Source organism: Psammomys obesus, unplaced genomic scaffold (assembly GCF_907164565.1).
Source record: "Psammomys obesus unplaced genomic scaffold, mPsaObe1.curated_primary_1811, whole genome shotgun sequence".
In the NCBI taxonomy this organism is placed as follows: domain Eukaryota; kingdom Metazoa; phylum Chordata; class Mammalia; order Rodentia; family Muridae; genus Psammomys; species Psammomys obesus.
This window is the reverse complement of record NW_026585797.1, coordinates 29456814-29476774: the sequence shown is the minus strand read 5'-3', so window position 1 is coordinate 29476774 and position 19961 is coordinate 29456814. Positions and strand designations below refer to the sequence as shown.

The 19961-nt window shown below is 38.5% G+C and overlaps 1 protein-coding gene across 1 annotated transcript in view; it reads right to left on the bottom strand.

The window, feature by feature from the left end:
- The window catches only part of Tbc1d32 (TBC1 domain family member 32), a 233866-nt gene that overhangs the window by 138653 nt on the left and 75252 nt on the right, over window positions 1-19961 (bottom strand). The window contains exons 16-19 of the mRNA XM_055599402.1: window positions 15470-15671; window positions 14700-14782; window positions 7795-7933; window positions 1590-1677 (exon numbers count right to left, since the gene is read on the bottom strand). Of these exons, the coding sequence (XP_055455377.1) occupies window positions 1590-1677; window positions 7795-7933; window positions 14700-14782; window positions 15470-15671 (512 nt within the window). The remainder of the gene's footprint in view (window positions 1-1589; window positions 1678-7794; window positions 7934-14699; window positions 14783-15469; window positions 15672-19961) is intronic.

The following is a 19961-nucleotide window of genomic DNA, read 5'->3' as shown; positions in this document are numbered from 1 at the left end:
TACGCCTGTAAAATCTCATCAACACACTACCTAAATGTGAGGAGAACAGGGATAACAACAATAACTTGTCAACATGGACAGGAAACGCTTATGGGGCCTCAACCCTCCACAGTGAATTACAGGCAACTAAAAAATGGTGAGAGCAGGAAAAATAGTCTTCCCCAGAGAAGAGCATACCAGCTTGTTATCCAGTGCCAAATGGTCAGCTCTAAAAACATTCAAGTGACATTACAAAGACTGAGCAGGCAGCATTTGTGTTTGCAGAGATAGTATGGATATGGACATGCAACAATAATGAAAAAGAAGCCATGACTTTTAAAGAGGGGAGGAGGTTTTGGGGCGGGCTTGGAGAAAGAAAGAGAACGGTAGGAATAATGTAAAATTTTATTACAATGTCAAAAAATAAAACAAATTTAGGAAAAACCAATGTGTTTGTAACAAAATAGGAGAATTAAGTGTTCTGGGAAACAACCTAAAAAACAAACAAACAAACAAACAAACAAGGAACTGAAACTGAGATATCAGAGTGGAGAGGATGCCTCGTCTTCTCCAGAGACCAAGGAATTTTGGTATTTGAAAATGAAAACTGCAGAGTTTCCACAGCATGCAAATGGGACAATGCATGTCAAGTGGGAAAGAAATACCTGTAATGGAAGTGCTATGAATCGTAGTGCTATGACTTGTGTAGTTTCTTTAAGAAACGTTTGAGAGTGTGAGGTTCAAAAGCAAATCTGACATTAAAGCTAATCGTCAAATGGTTCTATTAATATATTCTTGTCTACAATACTACATGGATTTTATTCTAAGGAGCAGAATAAAATATAGTTTTGTTAAGGAACATATACAAAGAACCCAATGTAGTTGGGCAAAAATATAGAATTTCCCAAAATATTTTGGTTTTAGTGGAGAAGCAACCGTAATCACTGGTACTTAGGTGGTGATTTGTCGCCTCCACCGGGAATTCCACTTCTCTATCACGAGTGTACTGTTTGGTGCTCAGAAAGCTGAACAAGTGCCATGTTCAAACCGTGGTGGTTTTCCTTCCTATAAATCCAATTAACATCGGAGGATACATATGGAAGGCAAACTTCAAAGAGCATGAGAAGGCTACTGAGTAGGGAAACGCTTCTAGAAGGAAGAGGAAAGGTGGGAATAAGAAACTGGCACAGATATGTGACAGCTATGATGACGATACCTTTGAAAGCATGTGCAAATCCACTAAACAAAACACTGGGCCACTCTGTCAGGGGTAATTATATCAAGACAGAATGGCATCCCTAAGGTTTATAAAGTGAAAAAAAAATTCTTTAGACATTGAATGAGTGGCATAGATTATTAGGTATCATTGTTCTAAAAGCAAAGTGGGAGAATGAGAGATTCGACATAGAGGGAAAAAAAAATCCCCAGTGGAACTTCATGGAGAGCAAAAACAGTCCTGTAAACTTTCTTTTCCCATAGTTGCAAACCGGGAAGTAGAATTTTAAAGTTGAAAATATTCTGGAACTTTATCGTGCAAAAGTTTCAGTTCTTCATGCTTTTTACAATGGTATCATTTTATATGGGGGGTTGGGTGTGTGTGAAAGACTTACCTGAATTCTGTAGAGCTACTGCCCCTGCTGCTGTGGAGGCTACCTGCACAACCAAAACTTCATAGCCAAACTTCTTCTGCCTGTTCATCTAACATGAGGAACAAAATGAGAAGCAAAGAACACAGCGTAATAGTTGTACACAACGAAACTTACATGTACAGCTACTTATTGCTCTTTAACAATTAGAAAACTATGAAATTCCCTTCAGGTGCTAACAGAGGTAAAACAAACAACAACAAAACCCTCCCAGGGAATTACTACTAATGTGGTGTTTTTGCAATTTCATGTCTGATCTGAGTTTAATCCTAGTTCTTTGACTTTGATAAGTCACTTAGTAAGGGGCTGAAGAAATGAGTCTACAACTAAGAATACACACGGCTTCTTCAGAGGACCCAAGTTCACTTCCCAGAATTCAGTTCAGTTCCCAGCACCCATATCTGGACTCTAGGTTATCCAACACCCTGGCCTCTATGGACACTAGAATTCATACATATGACTACCATGTAGTTAATAATAAATACTTTTTGAAGAGTCACTTATTAATCCTGGTCTACATTTTCTCACAAATAAAGTAAGGGACTTAGATCAGATGAAAATAGGACAACTTCCAGTTCTAAATTGTACCATCCTATTTAAATTGTATCATCCTATTTTTACTTTCTAGGCCTCTTCTTCATTTATAAATTTTCACTGCCAGATTCTTAAATGTGTTTTTAAGAAATAAAAAAAAAAAAACTTAAAAAAAAAACCTGATAATTTTCCTTAAAATAAGTATATGTAGAGAATACAATTCTTGTTCCTAAGGAGGAGGCGCCAGTCCTCATCATCGATATATCAGTTTCTGTTATAAAAGGCCTTCAGTACTTGTCACTTTCCAAGATAAAGCTGCTTGGGTAACAAAAATGAGCCTCTTTGTATGAATCAGAATAAGGAAGTTAACTGGCATTTCAAGTTCTGCTGGCCTTTAAGATGTCCAACCTCTGGACAGAGCTAGCCATTCAGAATCCCTACTTTAAAGGACCTCACTAAAGGCACCTCATTTAATTTCAAGCTCTTCAAACATAAAGTGTACCTTCAGCTTTAAGGACAAAAAAAAAAAAATGGAGCTAAAAGAGCTAATAGATCATGCTGAAAATTAGGCCTTCTTCATCAATTTTCTATTGTTATGTCTTTGTGAGTTGGCCTTCCTTTTCAATCCTGTCAGTTGTAGTTCCCATTTTTCCTGAATTATAGTCTACTGTTCTGCAGTCAGTGACACACACATCCAGAAAGATAGATATCTATTCTCCCTTCCCTACATCTTCCCGCCAAAGAGCACCCTACCCATAAGTCTCCACATGAATCCCTAAATTGGAGTATTAGTCACCACATGCTTCACCTTCCCACTTATTGCAAAAAGGGAGGAAATTATCATAAGTTAGACACTTTATTAAACAAGGTAAGTCTTCATGCTCGTGGTCAAAAGCTAGAAAAGAAGAAATCTGAGGTTTTTTTTTTCTTTATTAATTACAGTTTATTCACTTTGTATCCCCCCTGTGGTTCTCTCCCTCCTCCCTCCCCAATCCCTCCCTTCCTCCACCCTCTGCATGCATGCCCCTCCCCAAATCCACTGATAGGGGAGGACTTCTTTTCCTTCCCTCTGATCCTAGTCAATTAGGTCTCATCAGGAGTGGCTGCATTGTCTTCTTCTGTGGCCTGGTAATGCTGCTTCCCCCTCAGGGGGAGGTAATTAAAGAGCAGGCCAATCAGTTCATGTCAGAGACAGTCCCTGTCCCTATCACAATGGAACCCACTTGGACACTGAACTGCCATGAGCTACATCTGTGCAGGGGTCTTAGGTTATCTCCATGCATAGTCCTTGGTTGGAATATGAGTCTCAGGAAAGACCCCTATGCTCAGATGCTGAGATTTATGGGCAACCTTTAGGCAGTGTACAGGGAATCTTAGAAAAGAATTGGGAAACAGTAAGATCTGGAGAGGACAGGAACTCCACAAGGAGAGCAACAGAAATCTGAGTTTTAATTTGATGGTTATAACTAGGCAACTAACAGGTCCATAAAACACACTCTATAACTAACCTGAACCTCCATTTTCCCTTCCACAAAATTAAGAAATTGGCCTAGCCACCAGGCTTTCTTGAAAAATATCTATGGATGTAAATGATGAAAATATCTGGAATAGCGGGCCACAGTAAAGTGTGATGAATATGCTAATGAAGAACTATGGGCCCTAAATTCCCAATGTCAAAGGAACCGTCACTTCTAGGCAGACAGCCAGGGTGCTGCAAAGAACATTAGGTTTTGAAATTTACAAACATAAAAATGACATCTAATTCTAGATGTATCATGTGAAGATATGTCTGCCTTATCTGAAACACCTGAATGAAAAAGAAAACGCGTATGAACTGTTTGCATGTTTCCATAATGATAAACAGAACAAGCAAAACAGAAAGCCTGAGCAGCTAATTAGTATTCAAGGACAGCTCTAAATTCAGCTACAGAGGAATTCAAAATAAAGTGGAGCATTTATAATAACATAAAAAGCTGTGGTGTGTATGTGTTTGTGTGTGTGTGTGTTTGTGTTTGAAATGTGTACAGGGTGAAACAGAACCAGCAATCTGGAATGATACTAGAAGAAAATAAATAAGACAGAATAGGAATGGATGAACTAAGTATGCCATAAATTGAAGAACAGAGGTAACTATATTTTCTGTATGCAGGGTCCAGATTCAATGAAACAAGATAAAAATATATGCGCATATACACACCTAACCTCACAAACCCATGAAAAACAGAGACATGTTTTCCTCATGCAAAAAATGCTGAGGTGTACCTCAGAAATGATGTATTCTTCACAAGCAGAGGCAACAAAAAAGGTTATTTATCTTCTTGTAGTTTTAAACAAAGGTAGGATATTAGAATATAAGAGAATAAAGGGGGAACACTTGTCATTATTAAGCAACATAAAAACATCAAACACAACACCTGCCAGAGGTTTAAAAAAACAACAAAAGCCACTTTCTAAAAGAACTGATAGGAATTGGAACCTGGCTATAGCCACAAAGTGCATAAGCATGAGTTCCATCTGCCTGAAAGCACATTTGGGGATGAAGGGAGGCAGGAGAAGCTGGGCTCAGTGGCACAAGCCTATAATTTCAACATTGAGGGAGAAGAGACAAGATTGCCTAGCCTAGCCCAGCCCATATTGGTAACTTCCTAGTTCAGAAACTGTACTTCAAAAAGATGGAGCTCTTTGCCATCTTGCAAGATGGTGAGTGAAAAGACTGATGAGCCAGAAACAAAGGAGAAAAAGCCTGTAGCCAAGAAGGCTAAGGCATTCCTATGAAGGGTAACTGTTACATTTTTTTACATGCCACACACTCAACAGATCTAAATATAAACAGATTTATTTGGGGTAAGGAGAAAAGACAGTGAAGTGTAGGATAAGAGAGTAGAATAGTAAAGGGAATTTGGGGGAAAAGTCAAAGTAGAGAGAGAGATACACACATAGTAGGTGTGGCCTACAGGTTATAGCTCAAGCACCTGGCCCAGGTGATGACACAGGACCTTGTCAGGACCCCAAAGGCCCCTAAGGGCAGGCCAGTTGAATTGCCTACACAACACAACAGTAACCCTAAGGCTAAGAAGCCAAAAAGGAAGCTCCATTGCTGCCAAAAGCCTGAGTGGGTTAGAGGACACAGGCGGAGAAGGGTCCTACACTAAAGTACAGGAGTAAGTATTTAGCTACAATACAAAAAAAAAAAAAAAAAAACTTTAAAGAGGGGGGAGGGTCTTGTCAACTGTCACAAAATCAGTTGGTGGAGACAAGAACAGATGTACACACACAGTTAAGCTTTGCAAGACGGCTAGGTGTACTTCCAAAAAGTACCAGGGAAGTGGCAAAACCAGCGGAAGAAAGCTTCCATCATCATGTGAAAAAGCCACACAATGCACCATGCACAGCCCTGACCTTCCACAGTGGGGAAAACAGAGTGGTTTTCCTGAAACAGCTTGGGCAGTCAGGCTTTGCTCCCTGTGAGTGGACCTGTTTTCCTCAGCTCCTCTAAACAGAGCACACCAGAAACCTACTGTTCCCATGCCACTAAAACTGCTACCAGTAATGTTAAAAATCACCAAACACTTATAAGTGAGCATATATCATGTGTGTCTTTCTGCTTCTGGGACACCTCACTCAGGATGATCTTTTCTAATTCCCACTATTTGTCTGCAAATTTCATGACTTCCTTGTTTTTAATTGCTGAGTAGTATTCCATTGTGTAAATGTACCACAACTTCTGTATCCATTCCTCAATTGAGGGACATCTGGGTTGTTTCCAACTTCTGGCTATTACAAATAAAGCTGCTATGAACATAGCTGAGCAAATGTCTTTGTTGTGTAATTGAGCATCTTTTGGATATATGCCTGGAATCATACTGAAATCCGAACACCTAAAGAAGATAAGCAAAAAGGAGGACCCTGGGTAAGATGTTCAATCCTCATTCAGAAAGGCAAATAGAATAGATATCAAAAGAAGGTGAAAACAAGGAACAAGACAAGAGCCTACCACAGAGGGCCTCTGAAAGACTCTACCCAGCAGGGTATTAAAGCAGATCTGAGACTCATAGCCAAACTTTGAGCAGATTGCAGGGAATCTTATGAAAGAAGGCAGAGAAACAAAGACCTAGAGGGGACTGGAGCTCCATAAGGACAGCAATAGAACAACAACAACAACAAAAAAAAAAAAAAAAAAAAAAAAAAAAAAAAATCTGGGCCTTTCTGAGACTGATACTCCAACCAAGGACCATGCACGGAGATAACCTGCACCCCTTGCTCAAATGCAGCCCATGGCAGCTCAGTCTCTAAGTGAGTTACCTAGTAATGGGATATGATATGAATGCAGTGGCTGACTCTTTGATCACCTCCCCCTAATTGGGGAGCAGCCTTACCAGGCCACAGAGGAAGACAATGCAGCAGTCCTGATGAGACCTGCTAGGCTAGGGTCAGATAGAAGGGGAGGAGGACCTCCCCTATCAGTGGACTAGGGAAGGGGTATGGGAGAAGAAAGAGGGAGGGTGGGATTGGGAAGGAATGAGGGAGGGGAAGAAAAAGGGAGGGCTGGGAAAAAAATGTAATAATTTTTTTAATTAAAGAAAAAAATCAAAATCAAAACCAAATTAACAACAAAATAAGTTTTCATATTTAAAAAAAAAAAATCCCCAAACACCTGGCTGATGCTTACTTCAAGAAAAAGAAACTATGGAAGTGCAGGCTCCAGGGAGAGAGATCTTTGACAGCAAATGGGTGAAAATGCAAGATTAGTAGGAAGGGAAAGGTTGATCCCACTCCACAGTTTGCAGGTCAAGCTATGACTGAGCTCCAAGGACATATGCAGTCCTTTCCAGCTCTAACAAATGGAACTTATCGTAACAAACTGGAAGTCTAAATTTCTTACCAAGAAACCTAATTAAACAACAGGATACATTAAACAAGCAAACAAACAAAAATGGGGAGAGCAATTTAAGAAGGCAGCAGACATCAACCTTCACAAATACACACAAAGGCACACCCAAGCTACGCACCACCCCCTCCAAGACACACAGCAGCCTTGATCTAAGCCAAACAAGGACCTATATAGAAAAATACCCTCAAAAGCATATCTAAGATCCAAAAAATTCCAGAAAGGTAAGAACCTTTACTATCACAGAAAAAGCAAACAAACAAAAAACCAAAGCTAATTATGAGTCAATTACTTCAGACTACCTGATTAAGCAAATCACCATGGAACCTTTACTTAACAGAATAAAATCCCTCTAAAGGGAAGTTTGTATCTTTTAAAACACCTGAGGCCTAAACCTTCCTTGACACATACATTTAAATGGAATAGGCTTTTCCCAGAAATTCTATCCCTTTTGGTGCACATGGTTGTATTATATCACGCTTACAAAACATCTGGAAAATTAAGTGAAATTTTCAATTCCATCTGGCTGCTTGCAATTTTGAAATACAGCCACAGACACAAATATCAACAACCTAGAGCTTTCCGAAAAAAGGGGAAAGAAAAAAAAGAAAAATCAACTGTTCTAATACAGCTCAGGATTTTAACTGAAACTTAATAAACTCATCACACACAAAGAACAGAATGATGTTCTCAATGGCTTCTAACAGCCAACAATTCCTTTTGTTTAAAGCAGATGGTAATTCATACCTGTGGCTCTTTTGCATATTGGCTGAACATAAACGTCACACATTCATTGATGGCACCTGTTCTCTGAAGAAGCAGCAATCCTTTGGGGGTGGCAGCAAAATTGAGTAAATCATCCAACAAATTGTCTTCCCAAGCCATACTGAAATGGGGAAAGGAAAGGGAAAGGGGCATTTAATACACTTAAAATAGAAAATATTTAAGATCGATATGGACAATAATTAAACTGACAGAGTGTACACCAACTACAGATTATTCGGAGAATCCTGTAACATGAGATGGAGATGCTCTGTAAGGGTTTTTTTTTTTTTTTCTCTCACTTTTACACTGACAGCTTTCCATCAGTGAGTGGGTGAGTATTTATCTCAGGTGCAGCACCATGATTAAACCTTGGTTTTCTCATCCATGCCATAATTTCCCACTTTCCCATTATAATTCTGCTGCACTTGGATTCTGCTGCACTTGCAATTGGATATTTTATTTGGAATAAAGAAATAACATACTTTCCCAAATCACATTTTTCAGGATGATAACCCAGAGTAAAAATTAATCAATTAATTAATTAAAACACAGACACCATAAAAAAAAAAAAGAATTTGAAAAAAAAACCACAATACTCTGTAAATACATTATATTGCTCAATCAAATTTTTTAAATTGTTGCAACAGTCTTAAATTCTACAGGCCTTCTGTTGAGGCCTACTTTAGTTCTGAGCATAGCTATGGCTCCTCTGTTAACACCTGCCTTTAGTACATCAGAAGCCATTTTGCCTCCAAGTATGTCTCTATGGTTTCACTTCTCAAACACTGTAAACTTTGTTACCTGGACACTCTCTGAAGTCCCCCAAATGCAGAACCAATCAAATTAAAGGTCTGTTAGAAACGCTTTGTCTAATGATGTAACATTGCCTCCTACTCCTGGATATTTGGTTGCGTTTTTGTGTTACATATTTGTAACCTAGTTACAGTTTGTTTCCTATACCTGGTTACAGTTTTGTTATCTAGTTGTTACCTAGTTACAGTTTTTTTGTATATATATATATATATTAAAAAAAAAAAAAAAAAAAAAAAAAAAAAAAAAAACACCTGTTTTAGGAGCAGACCAACATCATAGTCTGGCTCCCAAATCCAGATTTGGCCCTGGCAGGTCAGTTCCTGTTTAGCATTCAGTAAACCTCTGTTGAGTTCAGTCTGGTGTTTGAAAGGTCAGTGAGCAGCTATTCCTGCACCCATAACAAAATACTGAGAATTTTCTAAAATTGAGGAAAATACACAATTTGTGCATGAATTAAAATATTGTTCAGAGTACCAATCAAGTTAAATTAAATAACAGACATCAAGCAAACAGTTAAAATACCAGCAGGAACTGTCACGTAAGGACACAACCTGGTTAAACACAGGCGGCCATTCTGTGAAGAGTAAGATCTGTCAGATGCCATGCAGTCCAGAAGGTACTGGATGGACAGCTCCGAGAACTGATGGGAAGTAAGTGTTTCCCTGCCCCAACACTTATAAACAAGTGTTTGGAGTAGAAAACAACTCATGGTGATGGTGTGGTTTAAAAGAAACATTTCCAGGTGTAAAAGTTTAGCTTGGCATGGTGGTACACACCTGTAATCCCAGCATTTGGATGCCAGAGGCAGAGGCAGGAGGATCTCTGTGAGAATGTGGCCAGCCTGGCTTACACAGTGAGTTCCGTATCATCAAGGGCTGCACAGTGAGAACCTAGCTCTTTAGTTAAGAACTCTTGCTGTGCATCATGAGGACCTGAGACTGAAACCCCAGCTACCTGCCATGGAAGAGGAGGGCATTGAGAGGCCTGTAGTAATATCTTTTCTTGGGAAAATAGTTCAAGTCTTTTTGGACACTGAATTTTGTCCAAACCTTGCATCCAACTTAGCAGTATGAGATCATCTAGAGTTATGTACTCAACCAACTATCATGTTGTGTGTTCTGCCTGTTCATGAAAGTTGAACCTACCTTTCACAATTACAATTCAGCTTTTACAACCTAAGCTAAATGCATAGCTTTAATCTTAGAATGAGTATTATGCTATACCCTGATCCAGAAGGGGGGATGGCCTTGCCTACACACAGTAATCTTTTCTCTGAAAGTAGCCATGAGACAGAAAACAGTCTCAAAAAATCCAAACATCCAATAAATGTTAGAAGCAACATGTGGGTAGGGATGTAGGGTGACAGCATCTGTGCATGTTTCAAAGGCTCTTCTGGGTCCGTTAGAGTCAGTGGAGTGACTGCTCATAAAACTGTTAAATACGTCTGAAAAATGTATTCTTTTTTTTTTTAAGAGAGAAAGGATTTATTTTGGCTCATGGTAGAAGAAAGAATGCAGCCCATCATAGTAGGAGGTCCAGCAGTGTGGCTGTGAAGCGGCTGTCCTCAGTCAGGAAGCAGAGACCAGTGCTGGTCCTGGGCTGGCTTTCTGCCTTTTCTCCTAAGAGTGGCTTTCTTGTAAGGTGAATGTGGCCAACCCACCCACCCTTACAATGGTTCTGCCCTCTGAAATAGTCCAGAGACAAGCTTAGAGGTGTGTCTATTAGATGATTCTAAAGCCAGTCAAATGGCTAACAATCATACCAGCCTCCAAACCTTCGAAAAAGCCAGATCCAACGCTTAAGGAGTATGGCCTCCCATCAGAATCCACTACAAGGGAGATTTCTTTCCCTGCTCCTAATTCATGCTCAGTCTTTAGGAAATTTTTAGATAAGAAATCTGGACTCTGCTTCATTCTCCAAGGGGATATGCAAGCTGGATGGCCCCTGGAGCTTCCCTGGCATTTGAACATCATCTCTTCTGTATGCTTAGATCCCAGGCTCTACAAGATATTCCACAGCAACCATGAGGGTGCTCTGGCCAGCTGAGAAGCAAGGCTACCTTGGCTGTATTAGGTGGTACAGGTTAAATGTATTCTTCATCCTTTGCCCATACTGTGTTTTTCTGTTGTCCAACAAACAGAGAGCAAAGCCCTTTCTTAAAAGACACAGGGACAGATCAGGCACAACAGAGAATACAGACATTAATCAGAAACTACAGACACATGACAGACAGGGAAGATAAGTGGAGAGTTAAAACTTGGACTCACTCTTAGGCAAACTACTCTTTTTCTTTTAATTACAATTTATTCACTTTGTACTCCAGCTGTAGCCTACTCACTCATCTCCTCCCTGCCCCACCCTCACTTTCTCTTCTCCCCCTAGCCCACTGATAGAGGAGGTCCAGCTCCCCTACTATCTGACTACTACTATCTCCCCTATTATCTCCCCTATCTTATTAGGACTCATCAAGACTGGCTGCATCCTCTTCCTCTTTGGCCTCAGGAAAATGCAAATAAAAAATACTTTTGGTTTTTTTAAGGTCTTTTCTTTCTTTCATTCCCTGAAGTGACATTGATGTAAAGGCCTACTCCTTTACCCTCATAAACAGTTTTTTGAGGTAGTAGAGGAAGAGACATTCTCTTCAATGATGTAACCTCTAGTTAAGTCTCCACATTCCATAAACAAAGCCTCATTATTGCTCCGAACAACACTAATGCAGCCAGCTGGGTCACTACCACATATGAAAAGCAGAGTGGAAGGTTAGCTGGGGAGAGAAAGAGGATTAGCAGGAATGGAATGGAAAAGGGACAAGAGAGGGTAAATATTATATATTTTGTACATGTATGAAAAATGCATAATAAAGCCATTATCATGTACAATTAAGAAATGCTAACAAAACATTCAAATTATTTTTTAAAAATTTAAACTAAGTCACTCAACCATGAATGTATGAGATGAGATGTATGAATGAGATGTTAGTCATTAAATTAGTCACAAAACCAATATACAAGTTTCTATATTTGTCACAAAGCAGGAAAAAAATCATGAGTGACACCCCTACATAATGTAGGAGTATATATAATTCTGGAAAATAAGCATTGCCATGCTTTAATAAATCTTCTCTGGAACTGCCTATTTAACTGCACTTTAAATTTTGATGAAAGCGATAGAAGATCTGAGCTACTGAGTTTCACTGTCCTTTCCCTTGGGGGGAGGGGGTGGCACTGGCAAATGGTGTGAAGGAGCAAACTATGCTATCTAGTAGTGTGGTTCTTTGAATAAAAATGTTCCTCACGGACTCATAGATTTGAATGCTTAGTCATCAGGGAGTGCATTACTTGACAGGGATTAGGAGTTGTGGCTTTGTTGGTGTAGGTGGGGCCTTGTTGGAGGAAGTGTGTCACTTTGTGGTTTCAACAGCCCAAGCCAGTCCCAGTGTGTCCACCTTCCTGCTGCCTTTGATATGGAGGTAGAACCTTCAGCTATTTCTCCAGCACCATGCCACCACGCTTCCCGTATTAACGACGGACTAGACCTCTGAAACTGTGAGCAAGACCCGATGAAATGCTTTTGTTTATTAGTTGCCATGGTCATGATATCTTTTCACAGCAACAGAATATTGACTAAAAAAAGTAGCAAGATACTTCCAATAAAAATACAGTATGTGGTGATTAATTTCTTGGTATCATGGGCCGAGCTTTGCAGATCAAGGAACCGTGTGTAATTTTATTCTCCCATTTTGCAGAAGGGCTTTTAATGGCTGACTGTGGCAAATTTAATATCTTTTCTTTTTCTCAGTGACTGAGTCTTCTCTAAGGTCACATCATGATAACATCACATAGTGTGAGGACACTTTGATTAGCTGATTAGAAATTTCATCTGGTGTTTTAAAGCAATACCTAGATTAATAGGACATGAATAGCCCATCAGAGCTATACATCGGCTTCTCCATGCTCTAGTACTATAAGTGCCATTAAATGGGAAGCTGGAGCAGGATCCTACAAACTATATTACCAAAGGGGGGGGGTGCTCCAAATGCTTAACTTCAAGGCAAATAATTATTATTAGTAACTTGTTTCTACAGATTGCTATTATTTTACTGTTATCTAGGTAAGCTAACTCTCATTCTCAGTAACTTGGGCTAGAGAAAGTCCCCTTCACTAATTCATTCCCTCAGTCACTTAAGAAATTAGGTACCTGCTGTACACCGACACAAGACCAGTTAACTGCTCCAAATTTTACCAAATGAATCAAGGAGGGAAATGATGCCTATCTCATACAGGCTATTTCAAAAAAGCAAAAGAACAAAAGATGTTCAAGTCTTTCCAGAAGGCAAACTGAACTGTTAGGAGAAAAATTATATACACACTTCTAATATTATGGGATCATATTAAATCTTTTGCTCCTCTTGAGACATGGTAAATAGTAATCAATATGTCACTCTGTATAGATTTGAAGAATAGCTAGAAAACTAGCAAAGCATTATTTGTGGGTATGTCTGTGAGGTTGTCTCCAGGGAAGATAGATGTGCAAACCTCAGTAGGCAAAGTAGAGATGATCTATCTTCAGTGTAGAGAAAGTGCCATTCACTTGGATGGGGGCCAAGACAGAAGGACAACAGAGAAGAGGGACTAACCTTTCCTTAGGAGCCCAGGAACACCATTCTGCACTTAGAAGCTAAAAATCCCAAGCTTCCTGGCCTTTATAGCCCAAGCCTCACAACAGGGAACTCTTAAGCTTTGGACTGAACATTATTATCAATATCCCAGAACCTATTTTTCAGACATCCTGTCCTCCATAACAGTGTGAGCCAATTCCCTTAGTAAATCTCTCCTTGCACATATACTGACACATGAATCTATCCTACTGGTTCTGCGCAGAAAGTCCCAACTAACACAGACAATAGCATCAAGGGTTAGAAAAACCTCCTTTTCCCTGGCATTGCTTTCCTAAAGAGCACACACTCAAATATAACACTGCCTTTCTCCACCTTTTAACCCATTACATACTCCATATGAAAGCAGAATGTGTTTAGGACTCTCTTGAATAAGCAGTGCCTCTTCTCCAGTCTACTACCTCTAGAGATCTCCTTGTAGCAAACATCTATCCTGCTCTGCTTTACATACAGTGAAGTTGAATGGCAGTGAGGTGTGCCTTTGGGGAAAGTCTATGGTTACAGACTGTAACTGAACAAACCCTGTCCTATTTTTCCATACTCTCTCAATGAAATGGGAAACAAAATATAGCTGATGTGATTATTAACCATATTAGAAAAAAATACATAAAAATTCTAGAAAATAAACCATTTTGTAATGTTAAACCTTTCTCAAATTTTTAAAAATTAACTGATTTTGTAAGTTAAGCTCTAACATATAAAAAAAAAAAAGAATCTAAATTCATCATCTAAGAACACCAAAAGCACAGGCTCTAAGAGCAACAATCAATAAATGGGACCTCATGAAACAAGGAACAGTTCTTAGAGCTATCCCTCTTGTATTTCACGCTGTGCCAACACTCAGTCATAAAACTAGGATAAAGACTTGGACCAGGTATATCACTAAACCTCAGTTCAATAAAGTATGTCACTGTTAACATGACCTCACATCCATTAATATTAATAAGGAAGCACAAATACATATGCTGAAATATTAATTTACATAACTTTCAAATGCCAAAACCGTAATTAAACTGCACTCCTGCCATATTTTGAATAACAAGCAAGATAGAATTCACTGCCATTTGAGAACATTTTACTTCCACTATGCATGCATGTTAACATGCCAGTTTTACTTTTTGATAATTCTCCAGTTTTTCTGAAACCTTACAAGTCACTAAGCTTCCTAGCACAAACTATAAATACAGGATGAAGCAAAAACTATCGAATATTTCTAGGTTTATAACAAGTATCACATAATCTATAAATAGTAATTTTATAAAATATAATTATCCTTGAACCTGAATGTATACAGTTTAATTTCCTGAAAAACTTCTTGCCCCAGTTTTCCATTGCACTTGAATTATTTCTAAGTTCTTTTAACAAATACAACGGAGAGATGCAGAACAACTCTACTTACATGTTGCGGGACTCCTGGCTCACTGAGGAACCCGAATCCAAGCCCTCTACTGGAGTGGGGATCCTTTCTGACAGCAAACTTGTCTAAAAATAATAATAATAACAGAGTAGTTTGTTTCCCTGCTTTTCTATGTGACAGCACTATCCACCAGGTCTCTGATGCTGTAGTTTTGCTTTGTATCCTTAAGGCAACTGCTTTCAAAAGTAAATTATCTGGCTCAATGAAATTAAAAGACTGGTCTATGCATGGCTCCTGCTCTACTATGTTCTATGCAAAGAGAATAAAATCCTTTGTGGTAACCAGCTAAAGGCTTAGACCTTAGCTCAACTGAGAAGAAGATTCTGAAGTCATCTTGTGACAAGTTAAAAATCATGGATAGGTAATACCAACTACCACAGTGCTAAAGACATGATATTCAGCCAGGAGTGTTGGCACACGCCTTTAATACCAACACTCAGGAAGCAGAGGCAAGCATATCTCTGTAAGTTCAAGGCCAGCTTAGTCTATATGGTAAGTTCTGGATGAGCCAGAGCTATATAGTGAGACCCTGCTTCAAAAAAGAAAGAAAAAAAAAGGAAGGAAGGAAAGGAGGGAGAAAGGAAGGGGGAAGAGGGAGGGGGCAGGGAGAAGGGGATGGAGAGAAAAGAAAGGAAAAGAAGAAAAGGGAAAGATACAAGTCCTATTAAAACATTCTGTCCATAATGGGATATCACAACGGTGCCTGTAATTGAAATAAAGATCTGCAGGGAGAAAAAATTTAAAGCACGTACCTTCTTCCATGCCCTTGCTATAGATTCGTGTAAAGCATAAGGAAGCAACACCTGTAAGCCTTCACATGTACCATATATTTGACGACACACAGAAATAAATGCTCCTTTAACTACAGGCAACATTTCTGATCCAGAAAAAATTGAAATATCTTCATCAAGAAGTTTCTTTGAAAACTTGGCTATTATGTGAGCACCTGTAGGACTGAGAAAAGGTTACAGATGTGATTCCAAAGCAAAATGGGCTTGACTTCATGGAGTGTGAGCAAAGCAACCTGTCTCAGCACAGCTCACTTTTTAGTTCCCTTTTAGATATCCCAGAACTTCTCTCAAACAAGTCAATATGCCTGATCCACCAATGTGTATACACCCAGTCATGACAAAGGCTTCCATGGAACACAGAAAAGGGTAGCCAGATGGGGCAAACAGCAAATCTGCACATACTTCGAGACACTGATGCCATGCAGCCAGAGCCATACATGAGTGTTCTTGATTTTACAGATGCTGTGCAGCCAGGGTCACGCATGACTGTTCTTGATTTTACAGTGATAGTATCCTACTGTTTGAGCTGTTTCTAACTTCCCCACCACAATAACAACACACCACCCTACCTCAAAGATCATTTTCCTGGATAATAAGAGAACATACAAAAATGCTTCCAATGTGACAGCCGCTGTTTTAAGCATTTTAATGTGCCTATGTAATTTGTTTTCTATAATCTTTTAAAATGGAAGTTTACTGATCAGAGACTAGATGTACGGATTACAGAGGTAACTTATATAGTATCACACAGCCAATGTTGAGAAAGACATAAGATAACCTGGTCTAACACCAGAGAAAAGCAGCATTCATATTTTTCTAGATTAAAAAAAAAAAAAAGTCAAAGCAAAAGCAATAAATGTTAGATGTAAGAGAACACTCAAGTAGCCAGGTTCCTTTCTTCAGCAGCATTATGAGTGCTTTTTCAGGCTGGTCTTAAAAATGCAACCAGTTTACACCTCCAAATGACAAAATTTCTATTTTAAATGTAATATACCCACATAAAAATTATAATTTTTAGTAAGACACCCCGTATCAAACTTCTCATTCTCTTAAAGATGTCATTTTACCTAGATATCTTTGTGTAAACTATCCTTCAATCAAGTCCTACAGGTTGTGTTTGATGACTTATACCATATACGTGGTTTTCCTCTAGGTCAATGATTCATGAGTTTTATATTTGAATCAGTATTTCCCCAAAGTGTCTTCCAACCCACTTCCTATTTCCCCAAATGTTCTCTAAGATAATAATTACATCTCAAGGCTTAAATTTTACTTCTCTGTTTCCTCCTTAGCATATAGCTTCATCACTGGTATATGCCCCACTTACCCAGTGACCCCAATTTAGGTGATGTTAAAAGTTAGTTTGGCAGATGGCACCAGGCTGGCACTTCTAGTAAGAAAGACTTTTCATCTGGTGATTTTAGCAACTGCCATGATGATTACCAAAATTTCATGAAGAAATATTATATGTATCTTTTCTGATCCAAGAATTTTGTTTGTATTTGGTAACTAGACTTCTTCCAAAAGAACTTTTCCCGGGTAACCTGTTAAAATATGGTGTGTGAAGGAAAGTGAGGAAGACGTTCTAATATCTGTCAATTTGTACTGTCAACACACTCAGTGTCACATCAGCGCCAATAAGCAACTAAGTAGTTGATTTGTGCTTTATTTCTAGAGTTCTTTACATTTCTATTATTTTAATAACTTCTTAAATCCTTCCATTTTCACAGACATGTTGTACCCTTCTACACTCATTATTTTTAATCCTAATGTTGCACATATTAAGAACGGCAGGGTCTTCCTTGATGTCCTTTCTGTGCTATTATCCTGGTAGTTTTAAATATCTTTCTTGTTTTCTAGAGTCAAAACTGGTAGTTTATTCTAAAAAGATGCAGAGATGTCACAATGCAAGGACCTGCTCACTGCCAATAATACCATGCATTCTAGGACTTTTCATGGCAGTGACTTGTAAAAAAAATAAATGTAGCTTTTCAGAATAAAAGGTAAGTTCATAATTTAGCATTTCCATTATAACTGAATAGTCAAGATTTTACTAGTTTAATTTTATGCTTTTATATTGTATCTTACACTGAAAAATCTTTGTTCCCAATGCTATTACCTAGTCATTTAATATTCATAGCAATTTAAAAATCACACCAGTTCTGCTTCCAAACATACCACATGCAGGAGACACTGAAGACTATTTCCCTAATACTATACCCCAATACAAGTTCAATCATAATGACATTACATGGAAGTAACTTTCTTTTTTCATGAGTTTGTCACTAACTTCACTGATAAGTTTGCTTATTCACTTGCCTCATAAATTTTGTGAGTTCTTAATTTTATTTAACATTTGGAGTTTAACCATCTACTTGATTCTCAAGTAAAGTTTACATAAAATCAATGTATATCCGCAGGACATTTCTCCATGTGTGTTGCTGTTCTTTTTGTCCATTCCCTAGAACTAACAGTTTTCACTGCCTTTCAGCTTGGCATCAACATTTCCCTTCCGAGCAATAAAAGCAAATGGATGACTCATACTCTCTGTACACAAAAGGTAGCATTTCATACCCATTTGTCTCTGTTTTCCCTTTTTTCACTTAATAATACGACATAAAGACAACACCATAAGTAGTCCATAAAAATATTCCTAATTCCGTGTGTGTGTGTGTGTGTCTGTGTGTTTATGTGTGTGTGTGTGTGTGTGTGTGTGTGTGTGTGTGTGTGTGTGTGTAATAGAGTCACAGGACAACCTGGAGATTAGAGGACAATTGCAGGAAACAGTTCTCTGCTTATATCACATGACTTCCAGGAATTACACACAGGTCATCACGGTTGGCAGGTAGCATGTTTCCCTGCTAAGCTATTTTCTGCTCCCCCCAATTCTTTTTACAGCTAGCTAGCTTCTCAGAGATCCACTGTGAAATAAACTTAATAAGGCAGACTCTTGTTAACTGCTTTTGCAAATATTCCATTCTTTCTATAAAGAAAACAACTACGGTATGAACTTGAACTACACAAGGATGATTCAGAAGTCACTGCTAGTAATCATATCTAGTTTGTCCAACTTCAATGTAAGAAAAACTTTCTCTAAAAACAAAATATGGGGAATCCAAGATGGTAGGAACCAGTACGCACCTATCAGAGGGGCACATGGAAACTAAACAACTCTCTACTCTATGACAGCTTGGTGAGGAAAGAAATGAAAAAATAAACTAGAGACTTCCTAAAATTCAATGAAAATGAAAGCACAACTTAGCCAAACATATGGGAAACAATGAAAGCAGTACGAAGAAAAAAGTTCATAGCATTAAGTGCCTCCAGAAAAAAGACGGAAATGTCTAATATAAGCAACTTAATGGCATACCTAAAAGTCCTGGAAAAAAAAAAAATAAAAGAAGCAGACACACCCAAGATACCTTGATACATAAACCATACAATGACCCAACAAAAAAAGAGAACTTCAGACCCATCTCTCTTATGCACACTGCTGCAAAAATACTCGATGAAATACTTGTAAACCAAATCCAAGAACACATAAAAGATATCATTCACCATGATGAAGTAGGCTTCATGCCAGGCATGCAGGGGTGGTTCAATATACAGAAATCCAGCAATACAATCCACCACATAAACAAAGTGAAGGAGAAAAACCACATGATCATCTCCTTAGATGACAAAAAAGCATTAGACGAAATGTAACACCCATTCAAGTTTAAAGATTTGGAGAAATCAGGGATAAAAGGTACTTAGCTAAACATAGTAAAGACAATATGCAGCAAGCCTATAGCCAACATCAAACTAAACAGAGAGAAATGTAAATCAATCCAACTGAAATCAGGGACAAGACAAGGCTGCCCATTCTCTCCATTATCTCTTCAACATAGTACTTGAAGTCCAAGCTAGAGCAATAAGACAACTAAAGTAGATCAGGGGATACAAATTGGAAAGGAAGAAGTCAAAGTCACTATTTGCAGATGATATGATAGTATACATGAGTGACCCGAAAAATTCAACTTGAGAAAACCTTCAGCTGATAAACACCTTCAGCAAAGTGGCTAGATACAAAATTAACTCAAAAAAATCAGTAGCCCTCTTGTATACCAAAGACAAAAGAGGTGAGAAAGGAATTAGGGAAACAACACTCTTCACAATAGCCACTAATAACATAAAGTACCTTGGGGTGACTCTAAACAAGCAAGTGAAAGACCTGTTTAAAAACTTCAAGTCTCTGGAGAAAGAAATAGAAGAAGATAGCAGAAGATGGACAGATCTCCCATGCTCATGGATCAGTAGGATTAACATAGTGAAAATGGCCATTATGCCAAAAGCATAATGAATCTACAGATTCAATGCAATTCACATCAAATAAGCAACACAATTCTTTACAGATCTTGAAAAAACAATTCTCAACTTCAAAGCCAAACCCAGAACTGCTAAAAAGGATCTT